The 22,001-nt window shown below is 50.0% G+C and overlaps 1 protein-coding gene and 1 long non-coding RNA gene across 3 annotated transcripts in view; one reads left to right on the top strand and one right to left on the bottom strand.

Annotated features, from left to right (window-relative positions):
- Nucleotides 1-948: 948 nt before the first annotated feature.
- The window catches only part of VPS45 (vacuolar protein sorting 45 homolog), a 28,728-nt gene continuing 7,675 nt past the window's right edge, over nucleotides 949-22,001 (bottom strand). Inside the window, exons 11-15 of one of the 2 annotated variants that reach the window (XM_054182846.1) lie at nucleotides 19,578-19,736; nucleotides 18,701-18,808; nucleotides 18,276-18,397; nucleotides 10,585-10,716; nucleotides 949-1,563 (exon numbers count right to left, since the gene is read on the bottom strand). In XM_054182846.1, the coding sequence (XP_054038821.1) occupies nucleotides 1,476-1,563; nucleotides 10,585-10,716; nucleotides 18,276-18,397; nucleotides 18,701-18,808; nucleotides 19,578-19,736 (609 nt within the window). In that variant the 3' untranslated portion in view covers nucleotides 949-1,475. Of the gene's footprint in view, nucleotides 1,564-10,584; nucleotides 10,717-16,531; nucleotides 16,634-18,275; nucleotides 18,398-18,700; nucleotides 18,809-19,577; nucleotides 19,737-22,001 lie in introns of those variants that run through there. The other variant, XM_054182847.1, reaches the window with a different exon arrangement.
- Nucleotides 16,465-21,623, top strand: LOC128901075 (uncharacterized). Its single transcript, XR_008463409.1, has 3 exons — nucleotides 16,465-16,535; nucleotides 20,203-20,336; nucleotides 20,615-21,623. It is a non-coding gene; the product is annotated as an uncharacterized LOC128901075 (long non-coding RNA).

Genomic DNA, 22,001 nt, shown 5'->3' with positions numbered 1-22,001 from the left:
GGACTGCAGCGCCGCAGGGCTTTATCCTACAGGCAGGAGAGGAGATAAATGTGTCAGCTTCCTCGATGAGAGGAGGAAGGCGATGGACTGGAAACCACACCAGTACCCATACCTTCCAAAACAATGCCTGACGCTCCCGAGTTAGAAGGGAAACGCTCCCTAATGCCACGGCACGGGAACTCTGCCCCATGGCCTGGCCCCAGTGTCTTCAGGCGAGAGCCCTGGCGTGGCTCCGCACGCACCGTCAGTCCTTCAGCGCTGCAGGGAGATTTTGGGATGGACAGGCGCCCAGGCTCAGAGTGACCTTGCTTCAGGGAATTAAGCCAGAGAAATGAGTGTGAATTCAGGTACTTTCCATCCTCCGCAGAGCTCTCAGGGAGCCAGAGGTTCAGTCTTAATTATGGGAAGAGAAAAGGGAAAGATGTTCACAGAAGCCAGGCATCCCATCTGCTGATGTCTGTTTTGACTCTTAATCTGTGCTGCTTTTCACGCTACCTGAAATAAAAGGAACCTTGAAAAAAAATTCCTCTTGAGGGGGCAGAGAGCCTGCGTTTCTCTCCGGGATGCCTGCGCCCTGGTTACAGCTCTCCCCCTGCTCGTCCCCACCTTCCCCAGAGCCCAGGCACGGAGAGCAGCGGCAGCACTTTCTGGTCCAGCTCCCATGCCCAGGAGGGTGCCAGCCACCCTCCTCTGCCCCAGCTCTGCTCCGCAATTGCGGTTCCCTTGTTTCTTTTTGAATCCAACGTTTTTTATTACTGCTAGATTTATTTTTATTGTTAAAAAGAAATCACAGCACTTTCCCAGTTCACAACATGGGAGCAAAAACAAGGCCATGGAGTTGTGTTTGTTTCTTAAGGTAAACAGAAGTTAATAAAGAAGATTAAGAATGTAATTATACCTCAGTGGCATTACGAAGGGGATATTAGGAATCATTTAATAGACAAGAGGTTCAGTCAAAATGGGTTATTTAATAGGACTCAAAATATACAGACAGATGAGCAGATCAAAGGGCTTCTAGTGCCCATCAGCGTCACCTTCCAGAGATGCACAGAGAAGTCTGGGCCAGGATCATGAAACGTTCGTTAGGGGACTCATTCCACGTGTTTTGACAAACCGAGTAAGTGCACGGCTTTGCCGCTGGCTGGCAGAGCTGCAGAGACCCAGTGCTACTGCAGTGACCTTTTTCCCAGGCTCTGCTGCAGGCTTCAATTCCAATTACGCAGCCGTGTCCCGTGCAGAGCTCTGCCTGGGAGAAGGTGCGGAGGGCGCTGCAGTTTGGGGCATGTCCTGGTTCATCAGGGCAGACGCCAACTCCAGCAGTCCCTGCCCAGACGCTTCTCGTGCCTGTTAAGGTTCCTGGTGCGGATGGGGGATGCTACGGCAGCAGCGCAGTGCAGGAACGTCCAGTTCTGCTCCAAAGCTGCACGGTCAGTTCGTGGAAGCTCCGGATGGGCGAGACAGGGTTTCTCCAAGATTCACCGTCTGCTGCTTGACCTTGGCGTAACTTGAGAGCTCTCGGTGCTTCGGCCGCGGAACCCCGAAGCTGTCACTTCCTCGAGGAAGCTGCCAAGCAAAGTTAAGGTTAGCAGAGACAAGGGCCAACTTTTCACTCATGCAGACAGAGAGCAACCGCATGGCCTGGCCTCCAGCCTTTGGACAAAACCAACAAGTGCTCTACAGCCTCAGAGCTATGAAAACATCTACTTTCTCCGCTGGTGTCGCCAGGATGGGGAGAACGGTGGCAAAGAGGAGAGGACCTGCCCACAACAGCATGTGATCCAACAAAAAAACCCACCCAAAATGGGGATCCCCGTCCCAACAGTGATGCTCCTTCTCCTCATCAGGCTCACGTCAAACCCAGCAGCTCCCTCCCCAAGGAGGTGGCAGATTGAGGTCCCTGAAGGGGCACATCACAAAGGGACGCTCAGATCAGGACTCGTCTCCTCCAGTGTAAAAGCAGCATCCGGAGAGCTGGCATCGGAGCTAACCGTTTCCCGTGGCACTCGAGGCACAGGGCAGGGTGGATGGATCACCCTCTGACTGACCTACTCCAGCTGCTTGCGAGGGGAAATGTCCTCAGACTGGCACAGCGAGAGACAGGAGACACTAATCCAAGAGGAAATAAGTGAATCCAAGGAAATAAGCCTTGGAGAACGCTCCCATTTTCCAGCAACAGATCCTCCCACCAGCCAGGACGAATTCAATGAGGGAGATCAAAGTGCAAAGCTACGGGACTGCAATGACCTGCCCTGGGGGCCAAAATCTCCCAGCGCGGATCCCCAGGTCAGCATCTTCCCTGAACGTGGCCACTCATCCTTAAACGCTCCACTCTGGGAGGTCTCTTGTCTCTCCCCACGAAGGGTAGGGCTTCCAAGGCAAGGGCAGCCGCTCCTCGGGGGCTCAGCTCAGCACCTGGACGGCGCTGGCAGCCCCGCTCGCCTTCCAGTCACAAAGCCAGGAAGGCCAGCGCTCCGGCTTGTTTTTCTGCTCGCTCTCAGTCTTCCTGTGTGGATGATAAGGCAGGAAGAGGCAGGGTGGAAACCTCCTGCTGAGGCATCCTTGACATTTCACAGCCAGGGCTTTCTGGAAAGCAGACCCTCCAGCAGCCCGGGTCACTGCTCCTGCCTCCGGCCCCCGCTCCTCGGCCTCCTCCCAGCGCCCACATCCACAGCAAGACCCTCCCTCCCATCTCCAGCCTCCTTAGACCACGCTCAAATCTAAATAATGAGCCACACGGAAACCTCTGGGCACTAACCATTCATTCAGACGTATCTCACGAAAAGTTTTAACTCAGTAAAATGCTTACGTACGCACTCAGCTTCATCCCAGTCTGTATGATCATCCAAGGAAACTTAAGGGAGTTTGGGGGCTAGACCCCAAGGAACTTGTCAATTTGAGATTTATGTACACGTTTGCCCTATAAAGTCAAGTGAACGGCTCACGCGCACGCCGGAGCAAGGGTTCCAGACAAAAACCAAAAGACAACACGTTCAGAGACACATTTGAATAGATGAATTGCGTCTCAAGGACAAAATTATCAGGTGGAGATGAGCTGCTGGGGGCTGGCGTTGGCCAACTGCAGAGGGGAAAAGGTGGACGCAGGCGGTGAACAGGCAGCACTGAACGAAACGTCTGGGAGCCAGGAGGGCTGGGCTCCGTGTCTTGCTCTGGTTCAGATCCTGAGATCCTGAATTCAGAATTTGCAAGACTGTTCAGTCCTAGCCCAAATCTGTTTCCACTTAAGTCCCGTTACGTCTTTGGGAGCGGAGTTAGGCGAAGCATTTGATAGTTTGGAAAGTCCCGCTCTGGAATGCTTCTGAAGTGCGTCTCAAAAGCCTTGTATGGACACGGCTGGAGGCACCATCACCGTGGAAGCAACTCTGCCAGCAGAGAATTTCTGCTGCTGGTTGCATGGTGCCAGTGGCAAGAGAGATGATTTCTACCTTGATGCGTCTGCAAAATGGATTTCACCCGTTCTGTCACCAGGCAGGTTTCAAAGGCCAATTTTATCCCTGAAACATGCCACAGCGTTTCAGTTTCCAGGCTTACACCTGCGAGGAGCGCAGACCCATTTCGTATCGGGTAGACGGGCATGCGCAGCAGGCTGAGACGTAGGTACACGTACAGAGCGGTATTTATTGTTGCTGTACATATATATATATATATTTGTTGTTGGTATATATCGTGCATCTCCCCCACACACTGGCGGCCTCAGCCCTGCCACACAGAGCACAGCGGAGCTCAATCCAGCAGAGCTCGCCGGAGCGAGGAGGGCTAAACTTTGGAAACGCATTTGTTTAAATAGGTCTAAAAGTGGGCTACGGTTTGAGACTAACTCAATCCTTTCAAGAGGAAAAAAAACAACCTTTGAAAGAATAATGCTTTAAAGCTCCTTGCATTGTTTTTGTTTGATTCTAGGCTTTTATATGTTTTCATAGGGCACTCCTGCCCGCAAAGGCCAGACGGGAGCACAGCCTACAGAGGTGGGCATCAGACTAGGACAGAAGCTTGGAGCCAGTCCCAGTTTTCCCAGCAAGCGACAGCTCCTGCTCCCCACATCTGTCTCTCAGGTGACTTGTCTGGAGTATTGTCCTGCGAACAGCCCCCAGACCCTCCTTTCCTGTGCTGATACGGCTCCTGAGCACAAACACCGGGGCACGACACCGGCGAGTGAGCCTTCAGGTGACATCCCTGGACATCGGCACGAGAAGCCTCCGAAGCTAAAGGAGCTGTGACTGTCCCCAAAACGAAGCCCTGGTCGCAGTTACCTCCACCTGCCAGTTTGGGAGGCAGCTTAATTCTTTGCAAAGCCACAGCAACACTCCCACAGAAGATCCCATGAGGATGTGTTACCAGGAAGATGGTTACTCTGGCAATGCGATACAGTGCTACCAGTTTCTAGGTTGACTCATTCCTTCAATACGCTGGTCAATTATCTGAACATTAATGCTTTTTAAAAAAAAGTTAAATAAAAATGAGAATATACCACGAACCCTACACAAATGTGATTCCCCTAAACCAGGTCTAAACCAGGACTAATTGCCCAGGTTGTGAATCAAGAGGGTTTAAAAAAAAATAAAAATCAAAAAATAACATCTCATGCAAATGCCTGCACCAAATTCCAGATCTCAACACCGCGCCACTTAGAAATATGCATTCTGGGAGGGCAGCAGCCTGATCCACAAGAGGTGCACAGGAGCATTGCTTGCACGCTGGTCATTCAGCTCCGTGATTACAGCGAGAGAGCTCTCCCTCCTCCAGTTTTATTTTTAGGCATTAGAGTCAGGCAGACTTGAGTTCTTCACAGAGAATGACTTGCTTTTATTTTTAAAGGGGAATCCTGTTTGCTTGCTATCTGGGGAGAAAGTTTGTGTTGTGGAGAGGGAGACGCAGTGAGACACTGTCCCTTTAGACTTCAGGGAGGTCTTAAAAGTGGGCAGCGCGACCACCTCTGAGCATCTCCTGCACAGAAGGCCTCCCCGTCCGCAGGAAGAGCCAAACCCAGCCGTGGCGCAGAGGTGAGCTGGAGCGCAGTAAAAACGCACCGTGCTGCAGCTGCTGCCCCTGGACCCTGAGGACTCTGCGAGAAACACAGAGAGCACCTGGCGCAGCGGTCACAGCAACTCCAGCTCCGGCTGGGAAAGTCTCGGATCAGAGTGCGAGTATCAAGGAGGATTTGAACTTATCTCTCCACTGTACTCCAAACCCTCCCTCTGCAGTAAACGGGAACCACAGCGGGTCCCAACACTCCTCCCGTGGGCACAGGTAGTCGGTGACCAGGCTCCGCCGGCGGAGCACCGCGTTCGGCACCAGCAGGCTATTGCTGTAACTGGGTAAGTGGGTCAGGCTAGAGATCCCCTTGGATTAGTCACAGCAGGTTTGGGCTTAACCTGTGCTCTGGATGAGTCAGCCCCAGGCGCCAGATGTTCCTCCTGGTCTTCATCTTCCATTTTTAGCCGATTATTGATCATTTGTTAACCCTTTCTCCTCCAAACCCAGCTGAATTTCTTTGAGATCCATTTGCCCGTGCAGGCAAAGATCAGAGCTGGTTGCCTGTGGGACTGGTGGTGAAACCGTTTGCCACAGCAAGGAATCAGCTCCTTCACTTTGAATTTTCTTTAGGAAGCGGGGGAAGCCAGAGCCACTTCTTCCTAGCTTCCAGCCCAGAGAAGGGGAGCAGTCGGGAGGCACTGCCAGCCACATCAGAAGCTCTGACTTCTTCAATTTGAAGTCCGGTAATTACGTTCTTTGCTTTTCTCTCCTTGCCCTAATCGCTAAGATCTCGTGACCCTCCACAAATGTTAACTTAAAGAGTGTTTTGGAGAGCAACGGAAACCCCACAGATTTAACTCCAGTTTTTCCCAAATTTATCTGGTTCCTGCAGGCAACTACAGATGTTGCTATGGTCAGTTAAGGAATGGCACCAAGTCAAGAAAGATCTCTCACTTTCACCATAAATACAATTTAAATACATATTACATATGTCTTTTTTAAAGAACCTATGATTAATAATCCCCAGCCTTTCAGCCCCTCCAGTACAGCTTGTTATGTTGCAGGAAAGAAGCCAGACAGGAGCTCTACGCTCAGGTCTTCGTTTATAGAGTGGTTTGACCGGTGCCCGGATGCGGTGGCGTGGCTGCAGAACGGCATCCAACGGGCAGATGTGGCATTTCCGCCCCACACGCCAGGCATGGCGCTGCATCACGCAGGAGAACGCGTCCAGGAAGGTTTTTTTACCTTTTTGGCAATCAAGTCATAATAGAAGTATTTTTAGTAGGGCTGCCAAAATTTCAGAAGTACCAGAGGCAGCCAATCTGGTTTGATTAGAAAAACACTGAAAATTCCTTGACAACAACAGGGCTTTTTCCACCCTGCTGGTGTTTCTCAAGGAATCTCAGATTCTTACCAAACGCGTATCTGTACACCCTCCTAGACTTACCAGCGCGAGGGTCGCCTGTTAACGGGAACGGAGGGAAAAAAAGAATTGAGTAAACTGAGATGGGACAGATTTACGGCCTCAGCTGCAGCCAAACTGAGTGTGCACAATCAAAGAGATTTTCTGATCTTTGGATTTCTGCATTTCTCTGGCTTTCATCACTTGACTTTTCAGCCCCCCTGCTGCTTTCATGCATTTTTTTCTCCCAGCTCTCGGTTGCAGCCAGGAACAGAAGACCTGAGCTGCATTCCCAACCCCCTCGCTGGGTGATGTCAGGACAGAGGCCAAGGAATAGGTGCATTACATGGATTTATCTGTTAGAGGTAGAGGAGGGAAGACAAGCAACAAAATTTTTCTCATACCTTGTAAAACCACTGGGATTTTTTCAAATAGGGGAATAAACTCTACAGCGGAGGCTGCCAGCTTCTGCAGCCTGATTTATTGATACAGAATCCCTCAGACTACACGCCTCATTTCAGGAGATGAGCTTTGTTATTAGATGCCTGCCCCTATTCTGCATCTATATGGACACAAATCCATAAAGATCAACAGGGGCAGATTCTCCTTGACATGACCGTGCAGCACAAGGAAACTTTAAGGAGATACCTTCTACGCCCACTCTGGGACCCTCTTTGCAAACACGGAATGTTGCTTTTCTCATCCCCCACATGGAGTATTTTTCACCCCCCCACTTCAAAGCACCTACTTAGGGTAGATTCACTGGACAATGCAGATGGTCTCTTAAACAGATAAGCTTCCCGCAAATATACAGCTCTAACAACATAACCAGCTCCAAAGGCTTGTTTGTCTCCCGCTTTGTAAAAAAGCGGAATGGATATCCCTTAAGCCACCCCCCACCCTATAAACGCAGATGTTGATCACAATTTAAGTTGGACTGGTAAGAACAATGAAAGCACAGGCTTAGTGTGCTTACATGGGCTGCTCAGCGCATTAATATACAAATCTCCTTGTTTATTGTGACATATCAACCCTAATCCAGCAGAAATAAGCAACAGTTCATTAAAGGAAGGCCAGTGGATTACTGGAGGAGTCAGGACAATAAAATCTAGGTTTCCTCACATCAGACACCTTGGTGTGTTTGCTGAAATAGCCGTGACCCTCACGCCCCTTGCTGGAATTGCAGTTAACACTCGTTGGAGGGGAAACTTTTCCATTTCTCGGGTGTCCTGAGCACGTGGGCTCACTGCGCTGCCCGGGCTGCTCCTCCTGTGCGTATGGAAGCCGACGGGCCAGCCTTCCCTTGGGAAGGGCGCGACATTACTGACTCAAAAGTTCTGATTTTTAATATTATTATTATGATGGTGGCCTCTCATCATTTAGGAGATCTTATTCAAGCCACTAGGGAAAGGCAAATCATTTGGGGCAGGGCTATTTAGAATGGGACCCTCGATGGTCCCCATCAGGAGTTCCCGGGCAGGACTCTGGAGTAGTCAGACCTTAAAAAGCAACACTCTTTTCTCTTTCTTTTTTTTTTTCACTTCATTCTTTGAAATGCAAATTTTGATACAGTATCCTAGTTTTTCTGTAAATAATTCAGAGACTGCACCAAAACGTAGTCGCGGCAGAAGCCCTAACTAGCTAACGTCACTCATTACAGCACAAATCTAAGACGCGGAGCCCAACGACGTAGCTGCAAATCCCGAACTTCATAAAGTGAGAACTTCATAAAGCAGAAGTAAGAGACGGTCCCTGCTCAGAGACCTCCTGGTGCATATAGACAAAGGAGAGAGTTGCCCAGCGTCACCCAACAGGTCAACAGCAGAGCTGGGACATCAACCTAAAGCTCAAACCAGCTCCTCCCACCCCTCCTGCTCGCCACGCTATTGCTTTCCTTCTCCTCAAAAGACCGGTGAGTCTTCTCTGTTCCCCTCCTTCCAGTGACAGTTTTTGCTGAATCTGCTGCACCGATACACTTTTGGGGCAGGTCTCAACCTCCAACACACTGTGAAAAACTACAGCATCCCAGAGACCTCCTTACCACTTACTCTGGGTTTTGTGTTCAGCGTGGCGCGATGACAGCACCATCCAGGTTCGCAGCACAGATGCTGGTAAAAGTTCGATGCGGGCGTGTTGGTAGATGTCAAAATCAGCCTCAAAACGCATGGGGGGAGACCACGAGGTTGCAGTGGATGCCAGGCTGAATATGAACCGGGTTTTTTTGCATCCTTGCAAGATGACAATTTATTTAACTTCTCTCTGTTTAACAAAGAGCAGCTGCTGTGTCCGCGGGTCTCTTTTTCTTGCTATTTCTAGGCTTGGCTAAACCAGGATTTAGTTCAAAGGCTACTTTGTAAAGCAGAAGGTTGAGGAAGCTGGGTAATTTGGGCAGGAATTGGTCGATATGTGGGCTAATACAGACTTGCCTTTGTAACCCAGTTCATAAAAGCAATTTGCTGCTGGGCTAGCATCAGTTCAGCAGCTTTCCAATCATCTGACACTAAGCTAAAGTACGGGCCAAATTTCAGAGCGGGCACTGTGAATTTGGAGGGTTTGGGCAGTTTTTTGAGCAAGTGATGATAGGAGCCACTGGATTTCCTTGCGAGGGAATTGTTACTGCTTCTGTGCAGGCAGCTTTGAAGCCTGAAGATCCCTTACAGGCATGAAAAGGAAGGGCAAAAGTGCAAGGATTTTATAAATATCACACCGGACTCTGATGCAGCAGCAATGCACGTATATGGCCTGAAAACCAAGCCATTTTTTAGCCTGCTCGCTACACTCGAGTCCACCTGTCAGTAACTGAGATCAATGAAGTGCTTGACAGCTGTATTTCTGACATACGCCTGTGGTGTTAATAGCGTGTGCTTCCTGAACTCCAGGAGACTGCTCAGGCACCCAAAGCTGTTAAGCAGCTCTGAAAATTCCATCCCAAATGTTGAGCAGCGTAACTTTTCCTTCCTGCTGCAGGACTGTACTTTGTCTGCGTTTCCAGGCGGTGATGTCGGAGCTCTCCTTCCACCCCAGCTCAGAGCAGGGAGCTCCCTTTGAGCTCCGAGCAGCTGCTGGACAAAGCCGGGGACTCTCCCAGGACTTAGATTTCACCGCGCGTCCTGCTGGGACACATGGGAGGGATGTGGGTCACCTGTCACATTCCTGCCCTACCCTCCTTCCCATAACCCCTGGCCACGACGGAGCAAGGCACGTATTGAAAGAATTCCTGCTCCTTTGCTTGGCAAGCAACAAGTCGTGCTGATGGGAAACAATCCACAACCTGGTCTGAATTTCCACCTGTGCTCAGTTACTCAGATGAATAATTTGGGTTCAGGAAACATGATTTGTATTTATAAACCAGACATTTCACAGGAAATAAACCAGGTATTCCACATTGACAGGAATTTTTGGTCAGCTACAGCAAAACGGTTGCAGGTTTCTGTACAAGCTGTCTGACTCTGTAAATCCCGATCGAGACCCTTACGAATGGCTCACTCAGCTCAGTGCAGGGGACGTGAAAAACCACCAGCGTTGCCCAAAACAAGCCCTTCCCGTTCCGCCGGGCAGCTGCTGGGACACCCCAGGGACAGAGACCGAGAGGATCAATGAGGGTCAGCGTGGTCGGTGCTCCCCGGCATCGCTCAGCTCCAGGAGGGATTAAACCCTTACAGATGTCTGGCCTCCCAGGAAAGGCAACTCGGAGCGTACGGCAAACCAGTAAAGAAAGCTCCGTTCTCCAGGGAGAAACGCAAAGGACCCAGCCAATGCTCTGCAGGCTTGTGGGCGGCAGGGAGCCTGCTAGCAGTGTAATCCTAGAGCTCGGTTCTAATCATAGGTACGTTAACTTCGCTGCTATCAAATGCCGTTGCTCCAGATTTCACCAGGAGCAATAAGACCGCAGTCAGTTTTGAATTCCTGCGTGCTGCGCTGGCTTCTCATTCATATTAGAGTGTGTGGTGAATTATAAGCAGGAAAACCTCTACACATCTACTTCCCTGCACTTGAAATCAGAAAAATGCACATTAAACCTTCTGCTTGGTAATGTGTCCCTCAGCCATAATGAGCAGAGCTGGGCTCCAACCATTTACACACGTTTCTGTGTTTTACTGCGCGATGAAGATCCCTCAGGCGTCGCAAATTCCTGTTCACGTCAGCAGATTTACATACACAGAATCCACGGTAAAAAATACTGTTATTACCTTTTTGTGTTGTGGATCGTGGTCCCACCCAGGACGATCCGGACCCCCGGGTTGGTGCGGTTAAGATTATAGACAGTCAGCGCCTCTTCGTAAGTTGCCCCTCCAATGATGAACACGATAATATCTTGGGGCCTGCAACAAAGACGCAAATGTTGAGAAGGGATCAGACAAAACAGGAGAATAAATCCTGGACCACATACGGGCGCGGAGGCAACGATGCTGTTGGTTTCTCTCCCCAGACCATGTCTCATTTCTGCGGTGTGCTGGGCTCAAGGCTGACAACAATGCGTAGCCCATTAAATAGCTTTTAAAACATCGCCTCTCCTAAACATTTACACAATGTGCTAACGGTCCCTAACAGCCTCCTCAGCAACACCCCCACGCTGCATCCCTGTGGAGCTCCACCATGACACATACGCCAATGTTTAATGCATGATCGGGACGCTGCTGCGGCTGTTAAATTAAGATCAATTCAGGAGCCAAATGAGGACAACAGTGGTGCTTCAGACCCCTCGGGCTTGCTTTGAAGGGCACAGATCAGCTGCAGTTTTGCTGGCTGATTACAGAACTCCTGGGATTTGTAAGTTTACCTCCGAGGTTACGTTCCTGAGCCAGCCTAGAAACACAGGATCTTACAGAGAAGTAGCAGGAGGGGAAACGGCGGAAGGAGGGAAGTGCCTTCGTCTGGCAAAATACAAACCCAGCCGTATGCCCTCCACCTTCTGCACCTTCCTTGCACCACCTTCCCCGGTCACTGAAGTTTCCACTCCCAGGGACAGCAGAATGTGCTCGCAACTATCCTGCTCTGTCATTCATCTCTGTGGCGAGTCCGGCCCAAACCATGACAGCAACCCATAGATCAGCTCTGCTGCCACCAACAAGCTGAGAGAATGCTTTCTGCACAACCCAGAGCGAAAAGGTGAGGATCTCATCCCGTCAGTCACCCGCTTGTGTCAGAGCAGCCAAGTCTCGACACAATTAACTTTCTTTTGCAGTCTCAAAACTCATCTCTGCGTTCCAAGCAGGTACTCCTGCTAGAACACAGCTCTTGCTGCAGCGGTGGAGGCAGCAGGCCTTCATCTGCTCTGTGCCGGCTCTGCATCACTGACAAAGCAAATGGAGCATGAGACCAGGATGACCCTGGCACGCAGCTGGACCCGGTGTCTCTGGTGACTCCCTGCTGAGAGGCCAACCTGCAAAGCCCTCGGCACCCGGTGCTGCCCAGAGGAGCAACGCGCACAGCGGAAGGACGAACATCAGGGACTTCTCTCCTGGTGTCACTGAACAGACAGTGCTACCAAGAGCAAAACTGCTCCCCCCGTCAGTGTGGGACACTCAGAACAAGCCTGTTTGCCATCAGATCCACACAACTGCCTCCCGGCCCCCAGAGAGGGTGCAGAAAGGTAAGGGCTGACCTCTTCTCCCTGGTGACAAGTGATAGGACGAGGGGAAACGGGTTCAAGTTACGTCAGGGGAGGTTTAGATTAGATATTAGGAAATATTTTTTCACTGAAAGGGTTATTAAACATTGGAATAGGCTGCCCAGGGAGGTGATGGATTCACCATCCCTGGAGGTGTTTAAAAAAAGGGTAGATGGGGCACTTAGGGACATGGTTTAGAAGTGGCTCTTGTCAGGGTAGGCTAAAGGTTGGACTCGATGATCTTAAAGGTCCCTTCCAACCTCAACAATTCTATGATTCTATGATTCTAAGAAAAATTCATGGAAAAGATAAGCACACACCCCTTCCCAAAGTGACCTTTGTTAGCAAGAGCCTTCCAAATCGTAAGTCTTTTCAGAAAGTTTGGGTTAGGTCTGCGTAACTTGATTTGGGCAGACGAAAGGAGATTTCAGAGATGCTGCAGAAGGTGCCGTCGTCTCCCTTTGCGGGGTGGAGAGGGAACACCGCAGCCTCCATGCCCGGAACGTGGGAACCCCATCGGTCCAGACGTACCCTCTGGCGACACGCAGCATGGCTAATTCAACAGCGAAAAAGCCGTTGCATTCAATACAGCTCTTCCGCAGGTACCACACCATTTGTTATCCTTGGGGACTATAATAATCCTAATAATGCCCAAGACTTCCAGCTGCAGTTTACCGTGTACCTTCCTTGGAAGGAACAAGGCTCGGAGTAGAATCCTTTGTAGAGAAGTCAGCAATAGCGAACGTGCTCTATTAGATGCTTTGTGCCTGCGCTCTCTGGACAGAGCAAGAAGTTTTGCCCTGCAGGTGATGTCCCCCTTCCAGCCAGGAGCAGAGGTGCAGGCAGTGCTGCCCTGGGATTCCGGCACATGGTCTGTGCCACCGTCCCTCCCCTCCCCGAGCTCGTCTCTCCCCACAGAGCTGCACCCTGTCCCCTGCACGGGAACAGCCTGTGAAACCTGCACCGCAGCCCTAAGATAAGCAGGTTATATATAGCGACCGCGCGGTCAGGCTCTGCAGGTTCAAGCATCTCACTAAGGCAGACGGAGGTTTTTGCACCCCAGTGACAACGCGAGTCACTGAGCCAGCCCCCGGGGACAGAAGCGTGCTGTACCTTGTCACTTGAGGCATATGGCTTTGGAAACTGGATGCAAATGTGCCCGAGTATTTTGGGGAGGGAAATCAAAGGAAAAGGAACACACAGCAATGAAGTAATTGATAAGCTGCTGTCAGTTGTCAGAAAAAATATACCTAAAATCTCTACAAGCCCACTTTTATCAAGCTGCATGTAAAAGGTGTGCCAAGTAGGCCACGCCACACCGCGCTTCGCAGGGAGAATGTCTTTTGGGCTGAGAAAGCTGCATTTCCCCAAAGTCCAACACTCAGGTGGGACCCGCAGGGTTAAGATACCGTTAGTAACCGCATCACTGGAGCAGCAAAGCAACAAACCAGGCACCTTCTTACCGAGAGGCCTCGTGCAGACTGAAATCCACCTGGTACCATCATTTATGCATTTTTGGTTAGAACTATCAAAGACCTAAGGAACTGAGGTGCTGGCGTCGCATGGCCAGCTCCCATATGCTCCTCTGGAATATCTTAACGTGTACCAGCCTTTAAATTTGCCGTCGCCTTTCACTGTCCCCATGACACCAGCCCTGCAAATCCACATCGCCGATGCACTGAACAGTCCCTGAAGTCAGGCCTTCGCGCAGCTTTGTCCTAGGATTCCCCCGTGCTCGGTGCTGTACAAAACAAGAGCAAGAAAATGGTTCCTTTGCCCTTTAAGTCATTTCTGTACATTTTATGAAGCAGCTGGCACCATCCAGCTCAGGAAAGCGAACGGTCTGGTGATCCCATCACAAACCGCAATAACATCTCTCTGCCATCCTCGATCAGCGAGGCTGGGTTACGTCTCACGCACGGCTTTGTCGCTGCGTATTAGCGGGTTTTGTTGCGGTGGAGAATCTTTGTACAAAGAGAGGAACAGATCGACTGATATCCAGAAAAACCTATACTAAAAAGATGCCAGGCAGATAGAGAAATCCAGAAAGAAGGAGAATCCAAACACGGGAGAGCTGATATCTACGCTGGGCTGCAAACTAAACTGGTAATTCCTCCGAGATGCTGGGTCTGAGGTAAGAAAACCTCCAGCTTGGACGTTGTACCCTGGTCTGCCACTATTTCCCATGCATTGTCATTGCGAAGTAACAGGAGTGCAGCACAGAACGTGCTTATTTTTGCTTTTGTATTGCTGCTGCCTTTCTTACAGGATTAAGGCTGGCGTGGGGGAGTGGGGGCAGAACCACAGCCCCTCTCCCACTTCGGGTGCGTTGCTCAAAGCCTCCGGCATTTACCCCGCAGGTTTCGCACAGAGCGGGAGCGAGGGAAGTCACGCAGAGACAGGCTGCCACAGGAGGAACAAAGGGATCTTGGTGTTCTCGTGAAGTGCCCAGGGAATTACTGCTCATATCAAGGGCAAATAATAAGCAATTTTGGAATAGGAAGAAACCCCAAGACTGTTATAGGATTAGCAGGAAGGCAATCTACAGCAGCGCTCGCTCCAGCTGCTGCGCGCCTCAGACCCAATTTGTGGATGTGGCTATGTATCTCCTCGGGTTAACTGCCAATTTAACAGCTAAATGCTCAAACGCTTCAGACAGGAGGAAAAAGCAACTTCCCTGAACAAACAAGGACACAGTCAGAGTTTTGCCTTCAAAAAAATCCACAAAACACAAGCCATACTAAACACAAGATAATACATATGATTTAGCAATAGCGCCACTTTGCCTCATCTTTAGGCCAGCGTGCGTGAGCTCAGATGAAAAAGCCTACAGCCAATTCCACATCACATGCTGCAAGCCAATGCTTCCAAAAAAGGAGATTTCATACTCGCTGCCTAAGGAGATACCTCAGCCATCCCTCTAGATGTGTGTCAGCTACAGACATTTCTAAATGGCTCCACATTTTTCCTCTCCTCAAGCAGTCAACGGGAACTTCCCCCTCAACGAAATCAGGGGGAGAAAGACCGTGTCCAGCCATGGAATACTCTAAACTAGATATAGGTGAGTTCTCACATTCCACGTTTAAGTCAGAACTTTGATGGGCTTTCAGACAAGGTTTCCAAGATTTTCAGTCTTTCCAAGATTTTTCAGTAAGCAGGTAAGTAATTGTGGTAATTTGAGAGAGACACGGAACAAGGCGAGTCCCACCTGGATGCCCCGGGTGCGGGGCGCCTTTTCCTACTGCGGACTCATGGGCTGCTGCCCGGTTCCTGCAAAACGCTGAGGACCCATGTTTGGCTTTAAGAACTGTCGCAGCGACGGAGCTGCCTTGTGGTCTGATGGCAACCTTGATTTTGTGAGAGGTGGACTCTTGCCATCTTAGGTAAGCACCGGTTGGCCTGGTCAGGACAAATGCCCCGTCAGAGAAAATCCCCGGTCAAAGCATAAACAAAGTGAAAGCTCCTCCCGAAGGGGAGGCTCTGGGGAGCAGAGCGCGGGGTCACACACCTCGGGAGGGATTTCGCACGGCGTGTAACACAGCCGGGGCTCCCACGGACCGCTGCGACGGAGGGAGGCGTCAGGAGCTTTTCTGGCTAGTGCTGTCAGCAGCAAGGTGAGAGGGGCTGCGGGCTGCGGGCTTACCAGACACGGGTGACACTTAACAGCAGGAGATAAAGGAGAAGCAAAAGAAAGCAGAATTGCTTATTGCTCTCTCCTCAGAACCCCGCTCAGCGCTTTGCAAAGATGCCCCTTCCCTCCACTGCTGCCAATTTGGAGCAGAAGCTCCCTTGCAACAGTGCAATGTTTAATACAGAAAGAAATAGTTAAGAAGAATCCTTTCAAATTCTTTGCTGTTCAAGCAACTGCGTCCCTTTGATCAAAAAACACAAAGCCTTTTGCCCTGACCTTCTGCTGAACTGCTGCCAATCACGGTTACACCATCCTCTGAAAGCAGAGAGCGAGAAGACAGTGTAGCCCGGTTTGCCTTGGGCTGTGATTTATTATACCGAGTTTTGTGAAATTATTAAATTTAAATTCCTCGCTCAATTGGTTTGGCACGATGGGAAAAACCATCAAGTGGTCTTTTTCTCCCAAACTTGATAACAAAGCCCTTTCTTTAGATGAGCCCCCATTTTCTTGGTACTTCAGAGGGAGCGCAGTGCTGTGGCAAGTAAAGACCAGACAGAGCAGTATTTTTAGGTGCCCATTTTTTGTCAGTTACAAACCCTCATTCCTACAGGTCCTACATCTTAAACTCAACAAGATCTACCATTCCCATCAGGAAACAACCCTAATAACCACGTGCCCTGACACTTTTGATCATTTTGCAGACATCTGACCCAGCAGCAGCACCGCTGGACCTGGCCGCTGGACCTGGCCACTGTCCCAAGGACAACCCCAGACCATCGGAAGACCGGGAAAAACTCACACCTTTTAGCCAAGTGACAAGGCTGTAGCCACTGCAGAGAAGGGAGGGAGGTGCAAACTCCATTTCCCTTCATCCAACTGCTGTTTTCCGTCAGTTTGAGGTAGGAACTAAACCCTTCTCATGCTCCCCCAAATAATTATTTGCATGTTCTTTGTAGCAGGATTCTCGGGCGGGTTGCTGTACTCTTTCCTGGAAATACTTAGAGAAATATAAGTGACAGACAGCTCAGGAAAATGTCAGTGGGAACTGAAAAAGAGAAGGTAAAGGTCAGAAGACCATTTGGTTCTAGTTTGCTGAGAACAAACCCAGGTCGGGGATGCCTGGATGCAGTTACTGCTGTTCTGCAGGTCTCATCGCGGATCCACTGCCAAGCCCATCCTTCAACCTCTTTTTGTTGGGCTGAAATCCACCTCAGTCACGAGCTGGTTTCAAGGACAGGGGAAATAGCATTTCTGTTGCTCAGGGCCTTCATAATTCACACCTATTAAAAACACCCATCCACTCTATCCAAAATTCCCCATTTTATTTTAAAGGGAAAATCTGGAGTAAGGCAGATACTTTTTTGGTCTATCGGGGATATACACAAACAAATTGTTTCTTGTATGACTATAATTCTTTCTTACCCATAAATAAAATTATTAACGTCCCCTGCTGTCAGCCTGGCGTGGAATTTGGGTGCCTCCCTGCTACAAAACCCATTTTTGCTTTCATCAGCTGCATGGCAATGCCCCGGGGCAGGGCTAAGGAGGACGAGCAGCGTGTGCGTGCATCTCAGAGAGCAGCCACAAGCGCTCGCCCTCTGCCGTGCTTCTGCTGCTCCCACCCGCTTGACACTGCTGAGCCCTGGTCCCCAGCTCTCCTTCTCTCCAGCTCCAAATGACTGTCTGGTTTTCATTGAACCCTCGCTGCCCTGCAACAGTCGCCTCCTTCGTTGAGAATTACCACCTTGAATTTATTTTCTGCTTCACTAAAAATGTGGCAGTTGCTGATAAAAAAGCCAATAATACACGGCGTGTGAAGGGAATGACGATTGTTCTAATGCTGCAAGTAAAACATCTTCACAGAACCCTGGGGCATTTAACAGCCGTTGGAGAAGATTCAGAGAACCGCTGGGACGCCTCACCACGGATCACCCAAAGGAAGCAGAGCAACAGCAGGCTCTTCTCAAAGGACACTACCACTAGAAGGCATAAAAAATACCCAACCAATACGTGGCAGAAGCTTAATTTACAGAAAGGAAATGGCGGTACCAAAGAAAGGAGTGACTGGTACAGAATGCCCGTTAAGGACAACTTGTCATCGTCCTTCTGAGCCAGTGCCCTCACTCTGAGCCCCATAGTCACCCTTAATGACTTCTTTGACAACAGGTTAGCTCAGCTCCAGCAAATTCAGCTAGAACCAGAGTTCTTTTCAATTACAGTTATTAGCCATATTCAGCAAGATCCCATCCTCATCAGGAATAGTAACTGGCTCAGAAGGAAGAGCTTGCAGTTGGACTATTTTTGGTACTCTACAAATAAACGCCAGATGGCATGGAGTGAAGTTAGGGGGCATATTGAAATCCATCATGTGAACATCCTGGCAGCTTGGTGCAATGGCTTTATCCTTTACCTGAGGCCTTACAATGGGAATGTCACACCTTGGCCAGCAAGAAAAGACAGCCGTAATTCAGTCTTAATAGCCCTCTACAGGGCATCTACTTGAGAACACAAGACAGACCTACAGAAGCAAGTCATTTCTCTGCCAAGCCTAAGTTTTGCTCATCTCCAGGCAAACAACAACGCAAGCGGCAGCATGGGAGGAGCAGATGTATTTCAGTTCCAGGCTCTGCCCCACATACCTGTCACGGAGAGTGTTGGGACCCAGGTAGGGGTACTGGCTGTCCTTGAGTTTCCCTTTGATGAGCTGATCCAGTGTCTCTTGCAGGAGAGGCTGGTGTTGCGTATACACATTCTCGACACCCTACAGCACAAGAGAAGCTCTTGTTATGAATTAATACAGCACGGCAGCAGGCCGAGAGAGATCAGCAATGGCACATCATCATCTGATGCTTCCAGCAAGTGTTAACCACTGATGTCCAGATTTAGAGGGGCTTTTCAGTAACTAAATCCCATTGTCTTCAATGAGAATTATGGCCTAAAAGCCCAGTGCACTTAAGATTAAATCTCTGAAATCCACAGCACGTGGCACTGCACTGCACTGCATGCAAGTCCTGCTCCGTGACTGCTGACTAAAACTATTGTTTCATCTGTGGCAGATCCATACCTTCAGTCCTTTGAGGAACTGTTTGGTGATGGCTACAGCATCCTTGGGGCTGAACAGGTCACTGCCCCGGACCCGTTTCCCTCCATACTCCACAACGGCCGACACCAGCTGTACAGAGAGAGGCAGAACCAGAAGCCTGTTAACCTGGGAAACCAGCTTCCAGGCAGTTTTTTGTCTAGTTAGGCTCAATGGAGGTACTGGAGTGACGACCAGGGAGTCGGGGAGGTTGATCCCGAGCAGATAATGCAGCACAGAGGGAGGGAAGGGGGAAGAGACGAATTATTCCCCACATCCACCAAGCGAGTCAGCCTGCCGTGACACTGCCTGCAGAAGGAGGGAGGCTTTCATTTCCATCGTCTGCTGCAGCGATAGCAGATCTTCCACACAACATGACATCATCCTGCTTCTCCACCTCCTCTCCAGCTGCTCTCTACGTTTGCCAAGCACTGCCACCCTCTCCCGCCCAGCCAGGCTCCTTTCACAGTCTCCAGAGCCCTTTGCAGCAGCTATTGCCTACTCAGCAGGAGCTGGGGAAAAGGGGTGGGAAGGAAGCGGAGAAGGAGAAACGAAGCATGTTCCGGGCCCCGTTTACATGCCACACACCCATCCTAGCAGACTCCTGCCATGCCTGCCATCTCTGCTTTATTCAATCCTTCATAATATCACTGATTTGGGAAATGGAAATTAAGTAATTAGTTATGCCTTTTAAAGTAACACCTGCAGGCCCCAGCCAAGCTCAGGCTTCTTTCCGCAAGGTGCAGTGCAATTCAACAGAAAAGTGGGCAAGCTTTACAGCAATTCACAGTGATTTTCCACCTCCATGTCCTCCTGTCCCACTCGTTCGTCCGGCTGAAGGAGCAACGCTGCAGTTAGTTACCTTTCGGTATTTCTCTGACACCCCCCTGTTCCTGAGATCTGCCATCAGCCCCGGCAGGCTGTTGCTGCTGTGCCGCTCGTAGTGCAGGGCGTAAAGCATCACCAGCCGGGCAGCGTCAAACTCCGTCACCTTGGGGTTCTGCAGGAGGCGACGCACATTCTGCAGCAAGACAGACGGCAGTATTAGCAGAGAGCCCTTCAAAGGACCTTAAATCAGAGTAATATCAAGCCCACTGCCTAGCAACAAAATTGCATGCAGGAGGAATGCAAGAGAATTAAATCGTGTCATAAGCAACAGAGCCCGGCTTCTTATGTGCTCTGCGGTTAGATTTACTGGAGTACAATGGAGTGCAAGTTGCTTTGGGGTCTTTTAATGAAGCTGGGAATTCATAACCCAGTTCTGTTGTCCATTCTTAACTCTCCATAATGCTCTGCGGCCTGAGCTCCAGTTACCGTGTGCCTGCCCTGCAGGGGAACACCAGCAGGCACTTAGAGAAACCTTTAACCTCTGCCCTTCCCTTTCCAGCTTGAGCCGAGCCAGAACTGGCCCACAAGTTCCATCACAATATTAAACGTCAAGAAAAAAGAGCTAGGACAATTACACAAATTCTGTTTTCTTTTGGAAGGTGCAGGGCAAAAGCATGGAATCCTCAGGCAGCCTTTGGGTGTGAGAAGTGCAGGAGCGAGTATCAAGCACTTGGAAGCAAAGGAGGAAAGGAATTCAGGCATGAAAAGGAAAAGAAAGATTACAGCGCTGGAGGTAAATACAGAAATCTGAAGTTATTACTTCTAATATGGAGATCGCTACTTTTTTTTTTACGTGATACCATCGTAAATATAAAGGCTGCGTGCCCCAGAGAGGCTGCCTGGTAAAGCACAGACCCTTCCCAGAAAAGTTTCAGAACCACGGGGGCATGACATTTACCCTCCAGGGCCTGCAGGCGGGATAGAATTGCTTGTGTAAAGTGACAATTGGCCATGTAAATGCTTCTCCTCATTACAACCCAAAGCGCTTATTTCCTCTCTGCATCCCCTCAGTCACCGTGTGGAGTCACAGCGCTGAGATAACGGCGTTAACAGAAGACCACCAGAGCCCGGCTGGTAGCTCAGGTGAGCCGTGGGAGTAATCGGCTTCTTAACTCCGAGCTTTGAGATGGATCTCAAAGAACAGGCATCGGCTGCCAGATGCGTTTGCAGACATCTGGTTAGGGCTGGACGGATGCTTGAGGACACAGCAAAGCCTGAAATTCTCCCTGTGCTGAACATTAAAGCAAAACGATCAGCCTGAACTAGCTCAAATGCACGGGAGCAGAGGAGCTGCCATTTCTACAGTTGCAGAAACGGCAGTTCCAAGAGCGGGACGGAACCAGCTAGGATTTTTTCCCCTCTGTAAGCGAATGTGACCTTCACACACTCCAAAAATCCCAGCATATCTTTGCAAGATTCTCCCACGCTCCCAATACAGATAGGCAAGACAGAAACATCCAGCAAACAGCTGTGAAACAATGGTGTGAAACTGTTGTTATTTACCCCGCTGAGTCAGCTCTATTTGCTGTAATTTGTTTGACTAGTAACAAAAATACAGGATAAAACCCTGGCTTTGGGGAGGATCAACAGGAGTTTACCATGAAGCTCGGTAAGGTCAAGAATTCACCTGAGAGGGCAGGGACAGAGTCCCACGGAGATGTTTGTTTGCGAGGTTTTTGATCCTGTGCTGGCAGCGCGGTGGCGATGCCTCTATAAGCGGCAAGCGTGTAAAACAGAAAAGCCATTGTCCATCAAAGGAGATGGGATTCAAAACCGCCCATTCATCTCTCAAGGCTCATGTACGATGTCAGGATTAATAAGAGACCAGGGGAAGAATAACCAAAATGTACTGTACTGAGGGGCCCTAGGCCACCAGAGAAATTAACAATTGCTGAAGTTACATCAGTGGGAGAACAATTCTGTCTTTATTTCGGGCACTGGCTTATTCTTCATTGTTTCTGTGGTCTTGGCCCTTCACTGCCATTAGGAAACTGCAACAGGGAGCAGCCTGGGGCGGTGCAGCTAAAGAGATACTGATCTCTCATGGAGAAAGAGAGCAGTTCCATAGTTTTGCATTTATTTCCCGGCTGCTACATGTCTCCCCGTCGGTCTCAGTTGGAAATACAATAGAGCCCTTCAGGCATGCGGCTGCAAGCAAACTGCAGGCAGCTTTTCTGCTTTAAAACCCGCAGATATACCTGGTTAGTGCAGACCAAGACCTGAATTAGCACCAAGGCGAACTGCTGTAACCACCCTGCCGTCAGAGTGTGGCGCTCTCTGGGGGCTGCCCTGCCCGCGTCTGTCCAGTTTCCAGCACTGCCACGTACACTCTTACCCGCAGAGCTGGTAACGCAACTGCGTCATCACCAGGAGTGCACATCATCCCTTTCTTCACCGC

The sequence above is a fragment of the Rissa tridactyla genome, chromosome 23 (assembly GCF_028500815.1).
Source record: "Rissa tridactyla isolate bRisTri1 chromosome 23, bRisTri1.patW.cur.20221130, whole genome shotgun sequence".
NCBI lineage: Eukaryota > Metazoa > Chordata > Aves > Charadriiformes > Laridae > Rissa > Rissa tridactyla.
Note: the sequence above shows the minus strand (reverse complement) of the source record. Positions and strands in the feature narration are given on the sequence as shown.